Source organism: Clarias gariepinus, chromosome 16 (assembly GCF_024256425.1).
Source record: "Clarias gariepinus isolate MV-2021 ecotype Netherlands chromosome 16, CGAR_prim_01v2, whole genome shotgun sequence".
In the NCBI taxonomy this organism is placed as follows: domain Eukaryota; kingdom Metazoa; phylum Chordata; class Actinopteri; order Siluriformes; family Clariidae; genus Clarias; species Clarias gariepinus.
In genome coordinates, this window is record NC_071115.1 from 31,222,501 (window position 1) to 31,245,220 (window position 22,720).

The following is a 22,720-nucleotide window of genomic DNA, read 5'->3' on the forward strand; positions in this document are numbered from 1 at the left end:
CACATTTGCATGTATACATGTGAAACCCGGTACGCATTTAAAGCTCATTGCACTTTCACACAGCATGTCAGCGGCTCAACTCAACAGGAAGTCAGTTATTTTGGGTCGTTCGTGAAACGCACACAATGCAATTTGATGCACAAATTTAATGGATTGACACGATCGCCTCCAAACCGGGCCAGTTTGACCCTGATGCTCTTGATGAAGTCCTGAGTGTCGCAAATAAACATGTTGGAGCTGAATCAGGCTTAGTGTCATTAATACAGAAGTTTAGTTTAATTGCCGTACTGTAAATACACTAATAAGAGACATTAGAGTAAACCCGATGATCAAATGATAACGCTTCATGTTTTACTGTAAGTATATAACCTCCTTCTGTTTGGTTTGTCTTTTTTGTTTGCAGCTTGTCCACCGGGCACCTATAAGATGTCTTCCCAGCAGCAGGAGTGTTTAGCGTGTCCCGCTCACAGCGTGGCCGAGGACGAGGGCTCCGTGGTGTGCGTGTGTGAAGAGAGCCACTTCCGAACACTGCTGGATCCCCCGTCGGCTCCCTGCACACGTACGTACTGTAACATCACAGAGCCCTAACGGCGCTCGCTTAAACTCCAGGTGGTATTTTTTGTCGGGCCTTTTTGCACGTAATTCAGAGCCACAGAATTGGACATGATTCACTGGATGTGATTCAGTAGAAATGATTCAGTGCAAAAACAAGCTTTGACGTCATCCATAGACCTTTGTGAAAGGATCTGGGTCTATAATAGTAGCACAGTCAGCTTGTTTCGTCTTAAATATAGATGAAATCCTGAACGACACAGAAGGCAGGTGAGAAAAGCTTTAGTCAGGGGAGGTGAGTAAGAGCCAGGAGGGGTGAGGGTTCTAATGGAAGGCTTGTGAGAACATCCCAGAAAGATAGCCATCTAGGTCTTCATGGTGGGATTTGGTCCGAAGGCACTTAAAGTGCCCCTATTATGGGTTTTCCAATATGATCTTTTGTGCAGTGTGTCATGTAGCTGTATGTGAACATAGGGTAAAACTGACGCCATCTTTTCTATGTATTGTGACGGGTCTCCAGAGCCGTCGTTCGGTTATGGTCATGGGCGTTTTGTTTTCCAACACACGCTGTAGCGGTAGACCAGTCATAAAGGACCGCGCCATCTGAGGGGTTTAGACAGACTGAAGATTCAAACTGTTTCACACGAGTTGTTTACGAATCATTTAGAAATGGGGTGAGATTAAATCTATTTTTGGACAAAACTAAAGTGTTTTTTGACCTTGCATACATGTAAACCTGTTTTAAGAGACTCATTAAGCAATATAAGCAACCTTTAAAATGGCATAATAGGGGCACTTTAATAAAGTATTCTCAGACCAGATGAAACCAAGAGGAACTTTTTGGACTAGAGGAACCCAGAAAACCCTCATCACTATATCACCTAAACCTGATGGAGCTCCTGGTGTGCCAAACTGCTAGCAAGAAAACCTTCAGCTTCAGCTACATGCGGTGTAAACGGTCTGAGGTTGTACCAACACAAAATAAATAAATAAATAAATAAATAAATAAATAAAAAAAAGAGACAAAAGCGGGGGTGTTAATACTTTTGAAATGCATGTCTACCCACAATGCACCCTTATAAACCTCATCCATCATGTTAACCACTTTTGTCTGAGTGTGTGTGTGTGTTTTAGTATCAGCTACACAATCCCATTGATTACCTTTTTAATTTTGTTTATGGTGCGAGCGCGGCGCGGCGCTCGTGGCCGAGAGGTTATCACACTTATCATACTCCGAGGAGACAAAAGAGGAGGAGGAAAAAAAACCAAGGGGCTTGCAGCGGCTTTCACAGGTTGAATGGGTTTCTCTGGCTTTCAGCTGAACGAGGGATCGGTGATGAATTTTATAGCATCGTAATTGCACTTTTAATTACAGTATTGATTCGTGCTGCTTTTATATCGCCGGCGGGGCTCGTGATGGCGTTTATAGAGCTGCAATTACTGCGTAAATTACGTTATTGATTGCGTAATTACCATCATCGGGACCGGTCCGTGAATCTAGGTTAGGAACGTAAAGATGAGAGAATGTTAAAAGCGGTGGGATTAGTATAAAAAAATTTTTTTTTATAAAAACCTAAAAAGTGAGAGAGTTTCAGGTGAGGGAGCAGGTGAATGAATAACAGCCGTGCACAATCCAACCTGTAGTGTTACAGGGTTAGACAGACAGACAGACAGACAGACAGACAGATAGATTACTGTATTAATCCCAAAGGGAAACTGTAATGCTATAGAAACTGGTTTATAAATTATACAAACAAGGTGTCTTTATTACAGGGTATTACAGAGCAAATTTTAAATTGCTGCCCAAAAAGAAGATAGAAGATAAATTGTAAGTCGTTATATCAAGTCTGGTATTAAGTCACACAGGTCATGGGGGGTTTGGGGGTATGCATGGGGGTGGCGGATTGACTCCGTTTTGTATTGGGATTCTGTTGTGTGCCAATTCATTTATCATCACACTGACTCTAAAATTATAAAATTTTTATATATTTGCATTTTAGGCAGTAAAAAAACTCCAGTTCCTCTAAAGTCCTACAGGTGGTGCTATATTCTGTTCACACATTGTCGGGCAGCACAGCTTTTTTGCAAAGTTTGTTTAGAACTGTTACAAAATCTAAAAAAATAAAAATGATTTCAGAATGGGAAAGTCCCCTACATGTGAACATTTCGAAGATATGGACATGTGTTCACTTACTTTAAATTCACATGTTCGGTGTTAAATTGCAGAAAAATTTGCTTAATAAATCCTTTATCTTTCTGATCTTTCATCAGATTTGATAATGTTTTAATCCTAAAACAACGTTTTAATATTCTAAAAGTACGATTTAGACAGATTTCTGAGGCGCTCCTCGTAAACACATTCATGCTGGTCATATCTCAGGAACCAGACATGATACAGTAATAACCCTGGCAGCCAGATAGAACTTGTTGGACTATAAATCTGAAAATATACATAAATTGACTTAAAACCTGATTCCATTTGACGTGTCGCAGTTAAATGAAGGAGAATTCCTGAAGAGCTGTAAAACTCTGTTTATCAGCGCCGTCAGGTGGAGAATCTGTACATTAAAGTGCTTAATGAGTCCATTTGTTGCGTTTTAATAAGAACTCAATCATCCTGTGTACGTTATGATTGTATCTACACGTGGAGTCTTAAGTACTTGCACGTGAAGGTGCACAGACTGTATATGTGTAATAATATTAATAGAAGAGAAGAGGATGAATGTAGATGATCTTGTCAGTGCAGTCGGGCGGATAATCTCCTGCATTAAGGTGCGTTGTGGGGTTTCAACAGATTTATTAAGAACAGAACAGGATGTACAGGAGTGTGTTTATAGCGATAATGTAGAGAGTCAGAGGAGGAGATGCGTGTCCTGACACAGAGTTATTGTACAGTGTAATTGACGCTGGCAGAAAAGGAACTGTACAACGTGTAAATGTCAGACTGACTGAACTTTAATTAGCGTTATTATTGGGGTATTTTTGCTCTCCGTTCTATTTACACACTCCTACATCGTTGCTAACCTTGTAATGACAAAATTAAAGACTAGAACTTCTTTTTGTAATGTATTATCCGTGTAAATTGTCTGCTGTACACGATTTTGTGTGTAGCAACAGTTTTTTTTTATGTATTAAGAGTTAAAACTTTTTTTTATTATTGAAAGAGTTGAAGTAGTTTTCCCGTCCGCCAGTCCGAGTCAAGTGGGCTTTTCGTTGGCGAGCTCTGTGTTTGAAGGTGTAGATCTGGTATAACTGGTGACTTTGGTTTGCAATAAACCCACATGAGCTTTGGCCAGCATCTTTACTGTATCTGTTACTGTATCTGCTATTTTCTTTCTTTGCTCTCTCGAACCTCTGCATGCTGGCGTAGTGGTGAGCAGGGTTTTGCATGTTCTACCTGTGCTTGGTGGGTTTACTCCGGGTACTCCCAAGAACATGCAGATTAATATAGCCTAGTTGCTGTTCCCAAATTCCCTGTAACATTCATTAATATTAATATTTTTGTGATATTGAGAGAACGTCCGTAAAAATGGAAAAAAAGAAAATGGTCACTAATGGCCTCCACAGTTCTTGAGGTTCCTAGATGGATGGATGGATGGATGGATGGCTCTCTCAGATAAAATGTTGTGTAGATGTTGGATTGCCGCTTGACAAATCCAGTGAGGGAAGGTTTGATGTAGAAAAAAAAAATTCTTCAAGCTCAATTTTTTATAAAGAGGCTCAGTACAGCCTTTGAACCTTTGCGTCATGTTATTACTCTTGAATTTGTTTTTTTGATATTAATATTGACTCTTATTTCGACTTTTAGGACCGCCCTCTCCTCCACGAGATTTGCTCTTCACCCTCAAACAGTCCACGCTCATCCTGGAATGGGCAGCTCCGGCGGAAACGGGCGGCCGCGGTGACGTGAGCTACAGCGTGGCGTGTCATCGCTGCGTCTCCGGGCCGCGGGAACACTGCGAGCCGTGCGGCGCCAACGTGGGCTTCGTGCCTCAGCAGAGCGGCCTGAGCGGCCGTACGGTCACCGTGCTCAACCTGCTGCCCAACACCAACTACACCTTCAGCGTGGAGGCCAGGAACGGCGTGTCTGAGCTGCTGCCCAACAAACGCTTCTACATCCAGGTCAACATCTCCACCAGCCTGCCAGGTAACCGCAGCTCGCTTTAACTTTTATAGATCCTCAATGTCAGGAATTATTCCTTAGAATTACGAGATCTAAATAATCAAAACTTCATCTCCTTTGTATCAAAGTGCGAGAACATCCAATCTTTAATTTTCATGGAGAGTAACAATGGAGGATTACTTACCCCTCAAATCGTCAAACATTAATAGTTAATTTTGAGAGATAAACGTTGATGTGTAATTATTAGGAGAGGGAATCACCAGGGCGACCTGATACGGTATTATCACGATACCTACTGCAGGTGCTGAGTCAATTTCTACTGTGATAAGTTCAGTTTTTGTTATAGTTCTACACAAACTTCTAATGCAAATAATAAACTCCTATCACACACTGTTAGAGTGCGCCACCTGTAGGATCACAGAGGTACTGCAACATTTTAACACCTTGAATGCAACCTTATACAAACTAAGAAACGTGATGCGTAACTACATAATTCTTTCCCTAATCTTTAACAATTATACACGTGAAAAAATATTGCTTTCTGATGTTTCTTTAATCGTATGAAAAACCTTCCATCCCACAAGTCTCACTTCAGCCTCACTTTAACGCTTTATACCGTGTTAATCCTACTCTGAAAGCGTATGAACTCAGATTGCACATCATCACCTTTGAGTTTACTGAACATCTGCCTGCACACACACACACACACACACACACACACACACACACACACACACACACACACACAGACACACTCGGGGGAGAGAGTGAGCGGGAGTCGGATGGTGAATCAGGGATGCATGATGCGTCTCGGTGCTTTATTAGGATGCACAGATCCAGGCTGCCTGTAATTAAACACGCTGGTAAATAATTTACTAAAAGCTCTGTAAATAGTTAGGTGTCTATAAATTACATGTTGTAGGGTTTTCTCTTTTAGCAGAAGGACTTCATTAGGAGACGCTTTTACAGAACGCTTCATTATAAGATTGTGACAAACAAGTTTAGGAACAAATTTACAGAAAAGATAAAATATCAGTAAATAGTAGCACTTGAAACACACGCGGGGGGTTTAATCCGTGTCAACTAATCCATCGACTTATTAACTAATTGACTAATTTATTGACACACACTCGGGGGGTTCTGAGACCTGGGTCCACTTGTTAAGGAAACAATCAAATAATGGGACCTTTTATAAAATGAAACTAAAGAAGCTGTAATATATATTTGCCATGAAGTGATGCTACAGTATAAAAGTGTTTTGTTAGTTTTAACGCAGTACGTGTTGTGTTTTGTTTACTGTATGTTAAACACTCCAGAGGTACACGCGTCTCTGCTTCCTCTAGTATAAAGTAGTTCTGCTGCATTTTCAGTGTTTTTATCACTAAGTTAAGTTTTAGATTAAAAATCATAATAATAAACCATTTCCACCCATAATCACCGTGTTTATAAATGTAATAAATGTAAGTTTATTAATCTGAGTTTATTCCCTGACGCCTGTCTTTAATCAGACTCGCGAAGCCCGACCTCTGTACTGTTAAAGCTCTTTATTATTCCACACGTAGTGTTTATGAAGTGGGAATGTCGTCCTCTCCACGTCCCCACGTCTTCCTTCACCTCGGGGTGTGGAGTGTGTTCAGCGAGCGGGCCGTACACACACACACACACACACACACACACACACACACACTGTCCGCTCTGCTGGACTGGAATGAAGTTTCAGGGGATGATATAAGAGCGCTCGGTGGGAGTACGGCCCTCTTTATGTCGGTGTAACGCTGCGTGCCGTAATCAGTGACGGAGGTGAACTTTAAAGTCGCTCACAGGGACGCAGGGACACAGGGACGCAGGGACGCAGGGACACAGGGACGCAGGGACGCAGGGACGCAGGGACACAGGGACGCGGCCGGCGGCGTCCTTCACCTCCACTTCACATAAACAAATAAACTGTGTCCTTCTTCTTTTTCTTCTTTTATTTTTAATTATTAAATAATGTATGTTTTCTTTAAGGATGGTCCAGAAAACACACACACACACACATATATACACACACACACACACACTGTACCTTATTAAGGTAAAGATTTTTAATTACAGTACGGGACAGAGACATTTCTTTATTTTTAATTTATGATTTATACTCTGTATATTTTTAAATCTAAAACATAATTAACTAATTTTAATTATAAAAGTTATTTTATTTTGTTGATGTTTATCCTCGGCCTGCGTTTCCTGCACACGCTCACTACGAGAGGATAAACCTTACAACGTTCTTCACCGGGACAGATCATCGTATTTTACATTTAAAAACATTAAAGTATTGGCACCCTTTCCTGCTTTGCCAGCAAAAATCATCTTGAAGTAAATCAGATAAATATTTTTGCAGAATGTTACATTTCATCGAGACGTCTCAATAAGCGGCTACGTTGTAAAGATATTTTCCACCTTTGCACTCTAAGAGCGTAAAAACCTGTACCCGGTTTCATCTCCTGACGCGCCACGATCACGCGCCGCGATGCTAACCCCGTAAACCCGCCAGATTTATGACTCTGTGAAATGCTAACAGCCTCGTTAAAGACGCCGCAGCGACGCAGTAAAGCTACAGCCGTCGTGAGAGAGAACAATCTTACCTTCACACACACACACACACACACACACACACACACACACACACACACACACACAGCAGCTAAGGTCATAAACACACACTGGGCTCGTCTCCCAGACCGGATAGGGACATGAATTCTTTCCTCATGAATCTTTACACTTTACTCCGGATTTACTACAGAAAACCTTTTTTTATTTATTTATGATTTATTATTTATCCTCGGGTGTGACGGTGACACGTGCCAGTCAGCTCATTTACATTTAGACACGCCCACATAACTCCATAAAAGGTAATGCTGCACAGAGCGGAGTGTCAGTAATGAAGTGTGTGTGTGTGTGTGTGTGTGTACTGATGAAGTGTGTGTGTGTGTGTGTGTGTGTGTGTGTGTGTACTGATGAAGTGTGTGTGTGTGTGTGTGTGTGTACTGATGAAGTGTGTGTGTGTGTGTGTACTGATGAAGTGTGTGTGTGTGTGTGTGTGTGTACTGATGAAGTGTGTGTGTGTGTGTGTGTGTGTGTGTACTGATGATATGTGTGTGTGTGTGTGTGTGTGTGTGTGTGTGTGTGTGTGTGTGTGTGTGTGTGTGGGACGTCAGGGTCGTTTTTTGTTTGTTTGGTCTTTTCTTCTCCTTTTCTCTCTCTTTAATCTTACCTCGTTCCTCTAACTGTATTTCTGTCTTCTGTCATCTTCTCATTTTCATCTTCTTAGCAAGTTTCTTTTCTTTCCTTATCTCTCCGTCTCACCCTCATACCCCCCCTCTCTCTTTGTCTCTTCTTTCCTTTTTTTATCTCGTCTCTTTCTCTTCTCCTCCGATCTCTTCTCATCTAGTCTCAGTTCTTCTTTTGCTCCTCATCTTGTTTTTCCCAGCAGGTTTGGTCTTTTTTACGTCTTTTTCTCCTTCTTAGGTCTTGTTCCAGCTGGCCTTCTTTAAGTCTCATATCTTCTCCTCTTTTCTCATCATCTCCTCTGTTTTGTCTCTTTCTTTTCATCTTCTTTCATGCTGCCATTTATACTCATTTTGTTTTCTCTTTTTATGCTCTTGTCCCTTCCTCCCTTAGCCCTTTATCCATTCTCTCTCTCTCTCTCTCTCTCTCTCTCTCTCTCTCTCTTTCTCTCCTCAGTCATTCTCAGACTCATCCACCCCAGTAAAGCCCCCCCCCCCCCCCCCTGCATTACTGAGTGTCCGGCAACTTGCAAAAATTCACAACTGTTAATTAAATCACTTTGACTCAGACACACACACTTGTGGATGCTGTATGATGTGTGTGTGTGGGTGTGTGGGTGTGTGGGTGTGTGTGTGTGTGTGTGTGTGTGTGTGTGTGTGTGTGTGTGTGTGTGAGCCAAGATGCTGAACCTTTTTATGTGAATAAAAAGAGGGGAAAAGTCTGTTGGCACACCTCCTCTTCCTTCCTCCTTCTCTTCTGCTGAAGTGTTCATTATCCTTAAGTGTGTGTGTGTGTGTGTGTGTGTGTGTGTGTGTGTGTGTGTGTGTGTGTGTGTGTGTGCGCGCATGTGCATTTAGTCTACTGGAGTTTAGCCACCTCATCACCGTTGGTCTTCTAACGTCAGAATGTCTCGAAGAAAGCCATTTACCTACACACACACACACACACACACACACACACACACACACACACACACACACACACACAGTACTTGAAAGGACTTAATAATTTCCCAGCTATCAGTGTAGCTTTTTGCCTAACACGAGTGGAGGAGTTCTGATTACTGTATAAGTGTTCCTATTAAAGTGGCCAGTGACTAATACAGTGATGTCATTCAGAGAATAAATAAATACATTAAAAAAAAGTTTTATAATGAAGGTAATAACTTCTCCTTCATTCCTTCATTCTTCTAGCGCACAGAGGGAGAGAAGCTTGTGATCTTTTTCATTTCTGCCCTGTGTGTGTGTGTGTGTGTGTGTGTGTGTGTGTGTGTGTGTGTGTGTGTGTGTGTGTGTGTGTGTGTGTAATGTCATCCCATGGATAGATATGTATTACTTTCCTGTGTTGTGCCGCGCGTCTCTCCTCTTTTTCATTCCCTCATAAAAATGATGATATAAACGATATCGGGCATCCGCGCCACCGAGCATTCTGGGTAATGCCCCCTATTTGTATGTTTATTTCTTTATTTCTTTATTTAATTCTCATGAGCATGAGGCATGATTGCCAAGTTGTGTGTGTGTGTGTGTGTGTGTGTGTGTGTGTGTGTGTGTGTGTGTGTGTGTTGTCATTGAAAGCCTGATAGCACAGATTAAACAGCATGTAGATGGAACTTCCTGCCAGATAGCGTTCCCCATCGAGCTGCCTGATACACGCAGATTAAAGCAGGCCGAGCATGCGCTGCCAGATACAGAGCCAGTGCCAGACCGCAGCCTTTTAGCTTCTTATTTAAACACACACACAAAGTATGAAAGCATGGTGAATAGAGGGTAATCGGGTTTGTCCCCGTGTCCTCTAGTCTTGTTGTGTCCTCCACTCCAGGGCCTGTATTTACTAAACGTCTCTGAATCACTCCTAGGAATCACGCTCAAAATATTGAACTATTTAGGAGTGTTCCTAGCTCACAATAAGACGTAAAAGTTGTTTATGAAGCTTCCTACTCTTACTCTCAGCGAGGACTAGGACTAGGACTAGGACTGTGTCCGGGGAAGCGTGTGACCTCACTGTGTTTACGACACTGAGGGCCGTGTTGTAGTTTTTACAGGTTTTTGCAAAGACACAATTAAAGGAAAATTCTGCCCTAAAGATAGGTGTGTGTGAACAAAAAAGTTTGTGAAAGCATCAGTGCCACCTGTCAGTCTGCAGCAGGGACCCCCGAGGGGTGTGAGACACTGAGATACGACGTGTTAAGGAAGTGATAAAGTGCTGATCATAACATGTCTCTTATATTATATTTCTTTTTTAAAATAATTGTCTATGTATAAAATAAAACGATGATCATGACCACTTAAGTGTTGATGCTGTGATGATGTTTTTTGTTCACATGAGCCTCCTCGTCATTGCCCGGGGGCGAATATTTTAATGTGGGTGCCATGGATGATGCCCACAACTTCAGGGAAACCAGTAATGTGCCTGAACGCAGCTTGTTTTTTAATGATTTCACGCTGCATGGTGTGTAAATGTATAAACCTGCGAATGATCCGTAAGAGCAGAGTTTTTTTTCTAACATTGTCGGCTGTAACAAACCTGGTTTAAAGCTGCATCTTCACTTTTACTCGGACACCTGCGGAGACGTCATACGAGATGTTTGTTAGTGAACCAGTTACATACCGCACGCAGTGTCTTACAAAAAGTTTTCTATTTTTGTCCGAACGTGTCTTTTATGAGCTCACTCACCTTTTGAGCTCTCCTACATGTTGGTGAAGGTAGGAGTGATTTTTAGTTTCTAAGCATGTTGATGTATAGCTCTTACTCCTACTCCTAAAATTAGGACTAATTTTCAGTGTCACTCTGAAAATGTATGTCTACTGGATCTATTTCCCACTCTGAGATGCTTAGTAAATAGGGGGACAGGTCTGTTTCCCAGCCGAAATCGTCCTCTAAGACATTTAAGTCCACTAGTTTAGTTTCATCACATTGTCTCTATCCCAGTCTAGTCATCTAGTCCGTCCTATAGTCCAATCCATAATTTAATCAGTCTACATTTGGTTTGTTCTTTAATCTTGCCCCATTCCATAGTCAAATTTATAATCTACAGTACTCCATCCTCTGGTCTTGTATCCCTTCCCTAGTCTAATCTCCTAATCTAGAAGAATGTCTCTTAGTCCTGCTCATTATCTAGTTTGCTAATCTAGTCCCCAGGCTAGTTTAGTTTGTCCTATAGTCTGGTTCTCTCCAGTATTCTGTCCTCTTCCTAAAGTCTAATCCACGTGGTAGTCTATGCAGTGCAGTGCAGTGATGTGAATGTAACCCGGTCTGTCTGGGAGGTGCTCTGTACAGCAGACATGAAGATCTACAGGTCTAACATCATCATCACCAGTCTGGACCCCCAGTGAAGGTCCTGCAGCTGCACACCGGTGGAGATGTTCTGGCTCTGCACCACGGGCCCGAGGCTTCAGCTGCAGGCTCATTACATCAATAGCCTTAGGAACCTGTGGTTAAATATGCATTGTGTGTGTGTGTGTGTGTGTGTGTGTGTGTGTGTGTGTGTGTGTGTGTGTGTGTGTGTGTGTGTGTGTGCTTAACTCTCTGAGAGGCCAGAATAATGCTGCAGTCTGGTCCTGGGCACTTTTACATTCAGCCTGCGGTGTGAGGAAAATGGAGCTCCACTCGCCAACAGTTCAATTCCATCCCACCTCCTGTGGCCCCTCGTTCAGTCAGGGTCAGGCCATCAGTAATATATATGTGTGTGTGTGTGTGTGTGTGTGTGTGTGTGTATGTGTGTGCACGCACTACCTGTTTGCGTTTGTCTGCAGGAGCTTTTTGTCAGATTGAGTTATAGCAGAAGGCTGACTCGCACCCCGCAGCGCTGCATACATTATTCAACACCAAAGGAATGAGGATCAACACAGAGAGATGGAGAGGAAAGAGACTATGAATATGCAAATGTGGACACGCCCCCTGTCCGCTTGCCATCCCTAATAAGCCAAAATTACTAACTTAGCTCTAGCTGCTCACCCAGATCCAAGCACGTGGAGCTAAATGTGTGATTTAAGTATCAGAGTCTTGGATCTGCAGTTTTCTCAGTGCTGTAGTTTCTTCAGCTCAACCCTGTAGAGCCACGACAGCATCACGATCGTCAGTATCATCACCATCAGTATCATCACCATAACGATCATCACCATCACGATCATCACCATCACGATCGTCACCATCACGATCATCACCATCACGATCATCACCATCACGATCGTCACCATCACTATCGTCACCATCACTATTATTACTATCATCATCATCACCATCATAATCATCACCATTACTATCATCACCACCATCACTATCACTATAACGATCATTACGATCACCATCATCACCATCATGATCATCACCATCACGATCATCACCATCACTATCAAAACCATCATGATCTTCACTATAATAACTATCATGACTCTCAGCACAATCATCACCATCACAATCATCAACTATCATCATGATCATCACCATCACGATCATCACTAACCCATCTAACCCTAACCCTAACCCTAGTCCAGTTCTTTTATTGTATTACTCCAGTAGTCTAGTCCATCAATGTCTATCTCCAAATCCACTAGTGTGCTTCTAGTCCCGTAATCAATCCTGTCCACCAAACTAGCCTGTCCGCCAGTCTCACTTAGTCATCCCCAGTTTTGCTTGAGCCCTAGTTCCATTGTGTCTAGCCTCCTAATCTTACCAATCCCCTAGTCAAGTCCACTTGACTAACTATCATAGTGACTTGGGATGGTTCATCCCAAGTCTATCTTGACTACTAGTTCCCAAGTCTGGCCTTTTCCAAAATCTAATCATCAAGGTCTATAGTCCCCTCACCTATCCCCTAGTCTAGTGCCAATATCCCCTGGTGCAGTCCACGAGTCTAGTCCATCTCAAATCTAGTCCTTTGTCCTCTGTCAGTCAGATCTCCTAGTCCTAGTCTCTAGTCCCATTATAATAGTCCCTTAACCTAATCAGATTTCAGCATCATCTCCCCCTGAAACCGTTTTTTTTTTTTTTTTTTAAGAAAGAGCACCATTGCATCTTCTTCCCTGCTAATTGATTAAAGTGTGTTTGTGTGTGTGTGTGTGTGTTTGTGTGTGTGTGTGTGTGTAAAGGAGTGGGAGATGGTGTAGAAGCCCCCACCCCGCCCCCTTCCTGCTGCTCTGATTAAGAGATGATTAGCGAGGCTCTGCGCTTGATGGCTGTCACTCAAACTCTCCCGCTGAGGTTTTACGTCTCCATCAGCAGCGAGACAACAAGAACGTCACGCCGCAGACTGATGTCTCTCTCTCTCTCTCTCTCTCTCTCTCTCTCTCTCTCTCTCTCTATCTAATTCACTGACGATCCCAAACACAGAAGAGCTTGTTGTAACTTTTTCTTTCAGTGACACACACACACACACACACACACACACACACACGTCAGTTATCTGACTTGCTCTAATAAAGCTGTATTTCGGGATGATGATCAAAGGCACCGCGGCTCGGCTCTCATCTCCTCTCGTTTCGTCGTCGTCTTCTTCTTCTTCGTCGAGGTTTTTCTCGCTCGTCTGTTTGATGTTTTGGAGTTTCAGAACAAAGAGACGATGAATTATTCATCGCGAGAACGAAACAATAGCGTCACGTAAATTCCACGGCTTAATTACAAAGTACAAGCGGAGACAGATTACAGCAATTACAGCGTGGTTACTGTGATGTCATTATAAACACACTGAGATACGCGAGTGCGAGCCCGAGACGAGGGAAGGAGCGCACGCTACAGGAGTGTGTGTGTGTGTGTGTGTGTGTGTGTGTCCTTTTGCAATTCGTGAGGAAGCGTACTTGGAGATGCTCACGAGCACTTTTATAATTTTATATGTATATAAATAATAAAGTACAAGAAATAAAGCTTTTAGGGACGGATATTAAACGTCCATCAAAGCTCCGCCTACCAACCAAACTCCTGACCAATCAAGCGGTTTGAAATTCTGTGGTGTGAAAGCAGCTGATGCGAATAGAAATGCGATGAAAAAAGAAACTTTAGTGCTGAGGCTGGCACATAAACTGCCTGAGGTGTCCACTTTTAATTATTCACATCTCTCTCTCGCTCTCTGTCTTTCTCTCCCATTCTCACTGTCTCTCTCTCTTTCTGTCTTTCTTTCTCTCTCTCTCTCTGTCTCTCTCTCTTTCTCACTGTCTCGCTCTTTCTCTCTGTCTTTCTCTCCCATTCTCACTGTCTCTCTCTCTTTCTGTGTCTCTCTCTCTGTCTCTCTCTCTTTCTCACTGTCTCTCTCTTTCTCACTGTCTTTCTCTCTCTGTCTCTCTCACTGTCTCTCTCTGTCTCTCTCTCTGTCTCTCTCACTGTCTCTCACTGTCTCTCTGTCTCTGTCTCTCTGTCTCTCTGTCTCTCTCTCTGTCTCTCCATAGCCTCCTCTCAGGTCAGTGAGTTGCGGGTGGAGAAGATCGAGCAGCGCAGTGTGACTCTGGCGTGGAGAGACTCGGCCAACGCCAGCAACAGCCGAACAGAATACGAGATCAAATACTACGAGAAGGTACGAACGCCGTCTCCGTCACCGAAGTCCTTCACAAGTCTGTTAGAACGCCGTGCTGAAGGTCTGAAGACGCTTCTGCACTTTTCCTTCGTGTAAAATCCACACTTTCTTAGGTGTTGGTCACTGATTGGGGGCGGGACTAGGCATCAGATGTCATTAGAGACATTTCACAGCATTGGACAAATCAAATCAAGTCCTGGGAGTCTGGATGCTAAGCTATTTATGGTTGCTATGGTAACAATACTTTTTCAAAAAGTTCTCTTGAGTATGTAAGACTTTGAATCAACTTTTTTTTTTTTTTTTTTTTACTGAAACGCTACTATGGTAAGTTCTGTTATAGCATCGTGTCAGAAATGTGTGTGTGTGTGTGTGGGGGGGGGGGCGTAGGGCATGGGGGGCGTTTCAAAATTAGCATGTTTATGCATATTCATAGAGCATCATGTGTTTAACATGATTGGCCTAGGTGTTTCCTTAAAAATAATTCACGCCACATAAATTCCGTGATGCGCTTCCATTGCAGCTGTGATTCAGCTGCCAGGCAGCAGGGGGCGCCAAACAGCACACGCTGCTCTTTTAAATAAGGTTGTAGCGTTGTAGCGTTACTTGACTTGATTTAAATAATTCAGAGAACGTAGAAGCGGGAAGTGTGTAACACATTTAAGCAATGTAAATATATTAAGCAATCAATATACGCACGCACACGCACATGCACACACACACACACACGCACACACACACACACACACTCGGGGACAGGACAAGGCTGGATTTATTGCCTGTATTTATAACACTATTGTGTGAAAGTTGTCATGATGTTATTACGGAGTGTGTTAGGATGTTATTCCTTGAGAGCTCATGGTGTGTGTGTGTGTGTGTGTGTGTGTGTGTGTGTGTGTGTGTGTGTGTGTGTGTGTGTGTGTGCGCAGGAGCAGAAGGACCAGAGTTACTCCACAGTGAAAACTGCAGCTACCAAAATCAGCGTGAACAACCTGAAACCTGGCACCACCTACGTCTTCCTGATCCGCACCTGTTCCAGCCCCGCCCCTTCCTCTCTCTCCTCCTCTCCGTCTTCCACCTCTTCCTCATTGCTCCTCTCTTCCTCTTCACCACCACCACCACAACCTTCATCATCATCATCATCGTCTTCAGCCTCTGTGCCTGCTGCTCCTCCCTCTCCGCCTCCTCTAGACTACGGGGCCTTCAGTGCGCCGCTCGAGCTGCAGACACTCGGAGAGTGTGAGAGCGAGCACATACACACACACACACACACACACACACACACACACACACACACAGGCCATTAAAATGCATCAGTGCGTGTGAGGTGGTGTGTGAGAGCATCAGGCTGTCTGTCAGGCTCCACTGCTTTTACACACGGCTAAATGGCTGGTGCTGCTCCGCATACTAACCACGACCTCACTGTCTGTCTATCTGTGTGTGTGTGTGTGTGTGTGTGTGTGTTGCGTGCAGTGGCCCTGGCGTCGAGTGAGCAGAGTCCGGTGGTGATTCTAGTGGTGGTGTCAGTAGCTGCTCTCATCATGCTGCTGTCTCTCGGACTGGGACTCCTCATCTGGAGGAGGTAATAACACATCTGTAATAACACATCTGTAATGACACATCTGTAATGACACATCTGTTCTGACACATCTGTAATAACACACTTGTAATAACTGACTTGTAGTGACGCACCCATAGTGACACGCCTTTAATGACACACCCATAGAGACACACCCATGGAGACACACCCATGAAGACACACCCATGGAGACACACCCATAGAGACACACCTGTAATGACACACCCATAGAGTAGAGACACACCCATAGAGACACACCTGTAATAAAGTTGCTGCTTTAACACAGTAATGAATACACACCTGTGATGACAGACCCATAGAGACACACCCATAGAGACACACCTGTAATAACACACCTGTAATGACACACCCATAGAGACACACCTGTAATAACACACCCATAGAGACACACCCATAGAGACACACCCATAGAGACACACCCATAGAGACACACTCATAGAGACACACCCATGGAGACACACCCATGGAGACACACCCATGGAGACACACCCATAGAGACACACCCATGGAGACACACCCATGGAGACACACCCATGGAGACACACCCATGGAGACACACCCATGGAGACACACCCATGGAGACACTTTCAGTAAAATGTTGGTCCTGTGGGGTTTTAATGAGTTTTTGTTGTTTAAACATTACAGATGATGCAAACTCTCAGAAACATCAATCCTGACTTTCTGCCGGCCATAAAACAAACACACACACACACACACACACACACACACACACACACACACACACACACACACACACACGTCATAAAATGAGCGATCCTCGTGCAGCAGCTCCACATTAATCAGCGTGATGAGAATGGATTAGACAGAGGTGGCGTGAAATGGCTTTCATTCACTCCTCCTCTGCACGCTACACACTCAGGGCTTCTCTATTGTCCACACACACACACACACACACACACACACACACACACACACACACACAGCATGTCCATGTATGCACACACACACACCTTTTCCACACTTTAAGTTTAGTGACATGTTTATAAATGTGGATTTATCGAGCGCAGGTTTAAGAGACGGTCAGGTGATGTATGATGCGCGTGTGAGGAGCTTGTTAGAGTCCAGGACATACATCATGCATGACACGGAATTGAGCGCGCACACACACACACACACACACACACACACACACACAGAGCATACACAGCGAGGAAAAATGTCTGATGCGTCAATTATATAAAATTTAGATGCTGGCCCTGATGCGTGTCCAATTCCACCATAATACAGAGTGTACGAAGACAAACAGCTCTGTCTCTCTCTCTCTCACACACACACACACACACACACACACACACACACAATGTTTCACATGAAGAAGACATGCAAATGTTATTTTCAATCCAAATGAAGAGGAATGCATCGAGTCTTATTGATGAAGCTGTATTGAGCGACTCCTTTATAAACACGTGTGCAAATTATACATTCGATTATTAAACACGTGATGATGTGCGTGGGTCAGGAAAATATCCCTTTTTAAAAATTCAGTTTTATTGTGATAACATTTACTTTATTAAAATAATTTTATTAATAATCTAATTGTATTTCTTTAAATATTTGCATTAAAAATGTATATATAACATTTAAAAAATATATAAACATTTTGTTTGAAATTTTCTTTCATTTTAAAAACATTGGATCTACAAATATTTTTCTTTTTTCTTAGTTTTTTAAAAATGCATTTAAATATGCAAAATTGTGCATCAGAGAAGCATGTTACAAAAATCTTTTTTTTTAATTACCAAAAATTATGTTTTTTTATCTTTTTCAGTTTTTTTGGTGTACTTTTATTTATTTATTTTTACAAATTTATAAATACACCGTATTAAACTCACTTTCATTCACTTTTAAGTTCTACTCTTTTTTTTTTTTGCACTCGCACGTTTGTTTTCTTTTCTTTTCTTTTCTTTTGTTTTCTTTTGTTGTCTCCTGGTTTTCGTGCTGGTTTTCCCCCAGTGCTCCCGGCGGCTCTGCGCTCTGCTCTTCACCGCCGTGTTTGTCCTCAGGGTTCGACTCGTCCTGTCTGGACGGTGGTTGTTGTCGGTGTCAGACTCGTCTGCTCTGGGTCCTCTCTCTTCGTCTCCCTGGGGGGCGTCGCTGCGTGCCTTATTATAAAGCCTTATTATTCACACTCGGCCGCTTTAAGCCTGACGTCAGATCTGTTTGTCTGTGAACAAGGCCCTTAACCCTCTGTACTCCAGGGGGCGCTGTGTGATATTAAAGAGAGAGGTTTCACTGTGCTGTTCAGTGTTTAAGACAAAGTATTCTTCTTCATCTTCAGACGTTACAATTGTCAGCGTTCACACAGATACGGAAGCTGTCCGCTCTCACCGCTCCGCTCCGTTTCAGGAGTTTTTTCCGTCTAACTGAGAGATGAAACCAGACGTTCTGAGGAGCGGCGTGTTGTAATTAGCTCAGGTTGGTGGTGTGAGTGAACATCGTGTAAAAGGTACATCTGGTGATGTAACAGCTCCTTGTTAGTGAGAAAAAACTGATGCTCTTCTCCGCCTGAGTGTTACAATCAAAGGAAGACGATAAACAGGTGGAGAGAGAGAGAGAGAGAGAGAGAGAGATTCACAGACGGAATAATGCCGTTGAAAGCAGATGATTAGCTGAGTGTCTCCTGTTCTCTGACTCTCAGCCTGAAACTATTTACATTCACTCTCTTTTCTTTTCCCGCTGACCTCTAAGGTGCTCTCGATCAAAATGAAACGCATGCCGAACCTCAGAGGTAGTCTCCGCGGGGCCGGGGAACGCCAGGACATGAATATTGAATGGGATCCTTGCTGCGCTGGGAAGGAGCGGGTGGAGCGACCTCGGCGTGGGGGGGGGGGAGGGGAAGGGGTGACATGAGCGAACAGTCGCAGCTGGAAACTCTTCCTGAGATTCTACAGCCAGGAAGGAACAGGATCTACTGGTTCACGACGTCATCAGTCGCTCCATTCTGAGCGACGGAGCATGGCAGTGTTTATAACGCCTGGTTTCACTCGCAGGTCTCAAACTAGCCGAGTTCGAGGAAATGGAGACACGCAATGTCTTTAAAGTAAGCGTGTGATTTTTCTCCTGATTTTCTCCCTAATTTACTTGTATCCAGTTGCCACCCATCATTAGGGCACTCCGCCATCAAGGCTACAGCTACAAGTCAGGGAGGACGGGGGACTGTCCTGTGTTTCCTTACGTTCGGCACGTGACACCAGTCGACCGCACTATCGGGAGCAGCGTAACGCACTAGGACGACAGCGATATCAACGCCTCACAGGCGGCTTACGATTGGCTAGAGTTGTGATTGATGTAAGAGCACCTCCCTTCTTTCAATGTCTTGCGAATTTTAGAGCGAGCTCGTTACCGCTGCGCCGCTTAAGAGCTCTGTTAATATGTTGCGTGAGCGTGAGTGAACTAGTATCTCAATCAGATTCGATATTCTACACCGGATCTGTGCGTCGCTCCTTATTCCTTTTCATTCTTTGCTTTTCTTTCTTAATTTTTAACAAACACACGCACACACATACACACATCCAGCGTATTCCACTCCACCTGGAGAGAGAAAAAAAGTCAAAGAAATCTACAATTTATAGTCGTAGGCGTTCAATTACTCAGGCATTCAATTTCTTTCTTTTTTTCTTTTCATGGCTCCTCTAACCAAAGGCCAATGTGCTCTTTTCTCTTTCATTTCCCCTCCGTATAGAGAGATTTCCTGGCGTTTATTCCCCGCCGTAGCCGAGCTGTGGGTTAGAAGCCCATCAAATCCTCCACAGTGGTTTTCTCAGAGTCCATTTTACTGAGCGTTCGAGACGGAGGAAAGCTACAGGAGGCTGAGATCGTCCCGCTGCGACGGGCGAAACGCTTTTCAGCTCGTGCTTTTTGCTAGATTTTATTTGAGAAAATGAATCGTTTCAAATGAAAATAAATAAATAAATAAATCACAGCGGCGGCTGTGATTCACTCTGTGATGTGAGCCCGCATCCTGATTCTAACACCACTCTTTATTTCGTTCCTGGAGTAAAAACGTTACAGTGAAGCAAATGAAAAAGAAATGAGAATGATTTTTTTTTTTTTTAGCTAGAATTAACACTTAATAAAGGAATAATCTTAATAAAGGAATAATCAGAACCGTGGTGTTGAGCTGCTGAGCGTCAGCCTGCAAACCTGGAGCGAACATACAGTAAGCATCGTACACGCCGAGATCCCTGAGTCACACGTGAACATGCTGCACTACATACAAACAAAGGAACATATCAAAGTGTAAAAGACAAACTGTCTGGTTTCTGTGTTTGTTTGTTTTTATCCCAAACAGACACTGTGGCTACAGTAAAGCCAACCAGGAGGGAGACGAGGAGCTGTACTTCCAGTGTGAGTGGAAGATACAAGATTTGCATACACACACACACACACACACACACACACACACACACACACACACACACACACACACACACACACACATTCAGCTTTAATACAAGTGTGAGAGACATTCACAAAAAACAGGGAGAAGAGAGACGAGAATGGAAGTGTAGCTCACAAACAGTTGCAACGCTCTTCGAACCACCAGGGGGCAGCGCAGACCTGAAACGCACCCCAGGAACACCCCAGTATACGACGAAATACTTTCTCAAAATGTTCAAGTGGCAAATTTTATTAAATTCCTTTATCATTTTAACAAGTTGTCAAAGACAGGCTTACGTTAATCCCGTATATAATAAAGGAGTGAAAGTTGTTTTTGCATGTTGCAGTGAGCCTTAGACAATACACTGTGACTGGAACTGCTTTTTATAATCAGGACAATAAACAGAACAGGCCACACCCACAACCTTGCATACTCATTGTTACAAGCAAGATGGCATTATTGTGAGAACGACACACACATAGACACACACACACACACACACATGCATGCTGATGTCTTTTGTGCCACAGTGCACTAGTCTGTTTTTCTGTAATTTGTTCCTCCGTCTGTTCCCTGCTCCGACTTTCTATAATAATTTCCCTCCTTTTTCACATCAGGGGGCGGTTTGTTCACCCAAAGCCGGATTTCTCTCTGACCTAGAAACACTTTCACAAGCATCAGCATTCACTGTGTGTGTGTGTGTGTGTGTGTGTGTGTGTGTGTGTGTGTGGTTTTTATTTTTTAAATCAAGTAAATAAATGAATATTTAAATCTTCCCGTCCAAGTCACGTGATTATGCACGTGTATAATCATGAGTGTGATTTGTGTGTAACTGTACAAAGTTTCTCCGAGTTTCAGAGTTTATCAGTGACGTGACTCGTGACGTGTTTCGTGTTCAGTTAAGATCCCGACCCGGAGGACGTACATCGACCCGGAGACGTGTGAAGACCTCCTGCAGGCTGTCCACACCTTCGCCAAAGAGCTGGACAACTCCAGTGTCAAGATCGACCAGATCCTCCACACGGGTAAAGCAAAATGTAGCTATTTAGCATGAACAACATTAGCATGCAGGTTCTTTAGCTAATACCTTGTTGGTAGTTTGAATTGCAGTGGCTCAGGGAGTGACATCACTTATTGAGTGTATACGTAGCCCCGCCCTCAAGCATTTATCGATTAACCATTTAAGCAACTTTTAATGTAATTGCTTGCTTTGAGGGTCAGTCTATGTTTGAAACACTAGAACTCAGTTTAAGTAACTACTAGATGATGATTAGGAGATTAAGTTTGTGCCCCCCCCCCCCCCCAACCCTTAGGTGATTTTGGCGAGGTGTGCCGCGGCTGTCTGAAGCTGCCCAGTAAGCGTGAGCTCCCGGTGGCCATCAAGACCCTGCGGAGCGGCTGCTCGGAGAAACAACGACGCTCCTTCCTGTGTGAGGCGGGAATCCTGGGCCAGTTCGACCACGCCAACATCATCCGTCTGGAGGGCGTCATCACCAGAGGTGAGTACGGAGAGAGAGGCGAGGAAACAGATGTGATCTGGAGTCACGTCGAAGTCATTTGTGTCGCACAGTTCTGTAAAGTGCATGATATATAACGGATCACGTCATGTCCTGCATTAGTGGAAAGACAAAGACAAAAGCTTTATCTGAGGAACTGAAAAGTGGTGTTAAGTAAAAAACGGACAAAAGGATGTGAAGAACTGATTCTCCAGCCATCTCACAGCAAAATAAATTCAAAAGTCAGTGACGCTCAGTGATGTGTCACAACCACACAAAAACAAACAGCAGAACAAAAGCAATCCTTCTTCTGCAAGTAATGAAGATGTTCCTCTGAGTAAAGAACCAGAAATCTGGAAGCTAATGAAGATGAGGATGATGGAAAAGATCCACAAAGCCAAAGTGCCGTGTCGGAGAAAAGAACAGAAAAATGGACGGATGCATTTTTCTCGAAGACGTCAAAGGAAACAGTGAATGGGTCGATTTGGAGGAGTCTCTTATCTGCGTCAGCGCTCTCTCTGAGGTTTTACTGCAAAGACTAGACAGAAGTGATGTTCAAAGGCAAAACAAGAGATGCTGCGACAAGCGATGTGTTCTGGCCCGAGGGATTAGCGAGATATTAATCCCAGGAACGAGAGAGGGAGAGAAAGAGGGAGAGAGAGAGAGAAACTCAGATGAAATAAATAAGAAACTTGCTGTGATGTTAATCTGCATGAAGTAACTCATGGTTTTTAAGAACGTTAGATGTTTTGAAGGATAAAAAGTAACGCCCAAAAGA

General features: G+C 43.4%; 1 protein-coding gene across 1 annotated transcript in view; it reads left to right on the forward strand.

Annotated features, from left to right (window-relative positions):
- LOC128544497 (ephrin type-A receptor 7-like) overlaps positions 1–22,720 on the forward strand; it is a 92,141-nt gene that overhangs the window by 62,754 nt on the left and 6,667 nt on the right. Inside the window, exons 4-11 of the mRNA XM_053514645.1 lie at positions 404–559; positions 4,361–4,699; positions 14,323–14,447; positions 15,374–15,683; positions 15,918–16,026; positions 20,357–20,412; positions 21,346–21,471; positions 21,760–21,945. Of these exons, the coding sequence (XP_053370620.1) occupies positions 404–559; positions 4,361–4,699; positions 14,323–14,447; positions 15,374–15,683; positions 15,918–16,026; positions 20,357–20,412; positions 21,346–21,471; positions 21,760–21,945 (1,407 nt within the window). The remainder of the gene's footprint in view (positions 1–403; positions 560–4,360; positions 4,700–14,322; positions 14,448–15,373; positions 15,684–15,917; positions 16,027–20,356; positions 20,413–21,345; positions 21,472–21,759; positions 21,946–22,720) is intronic.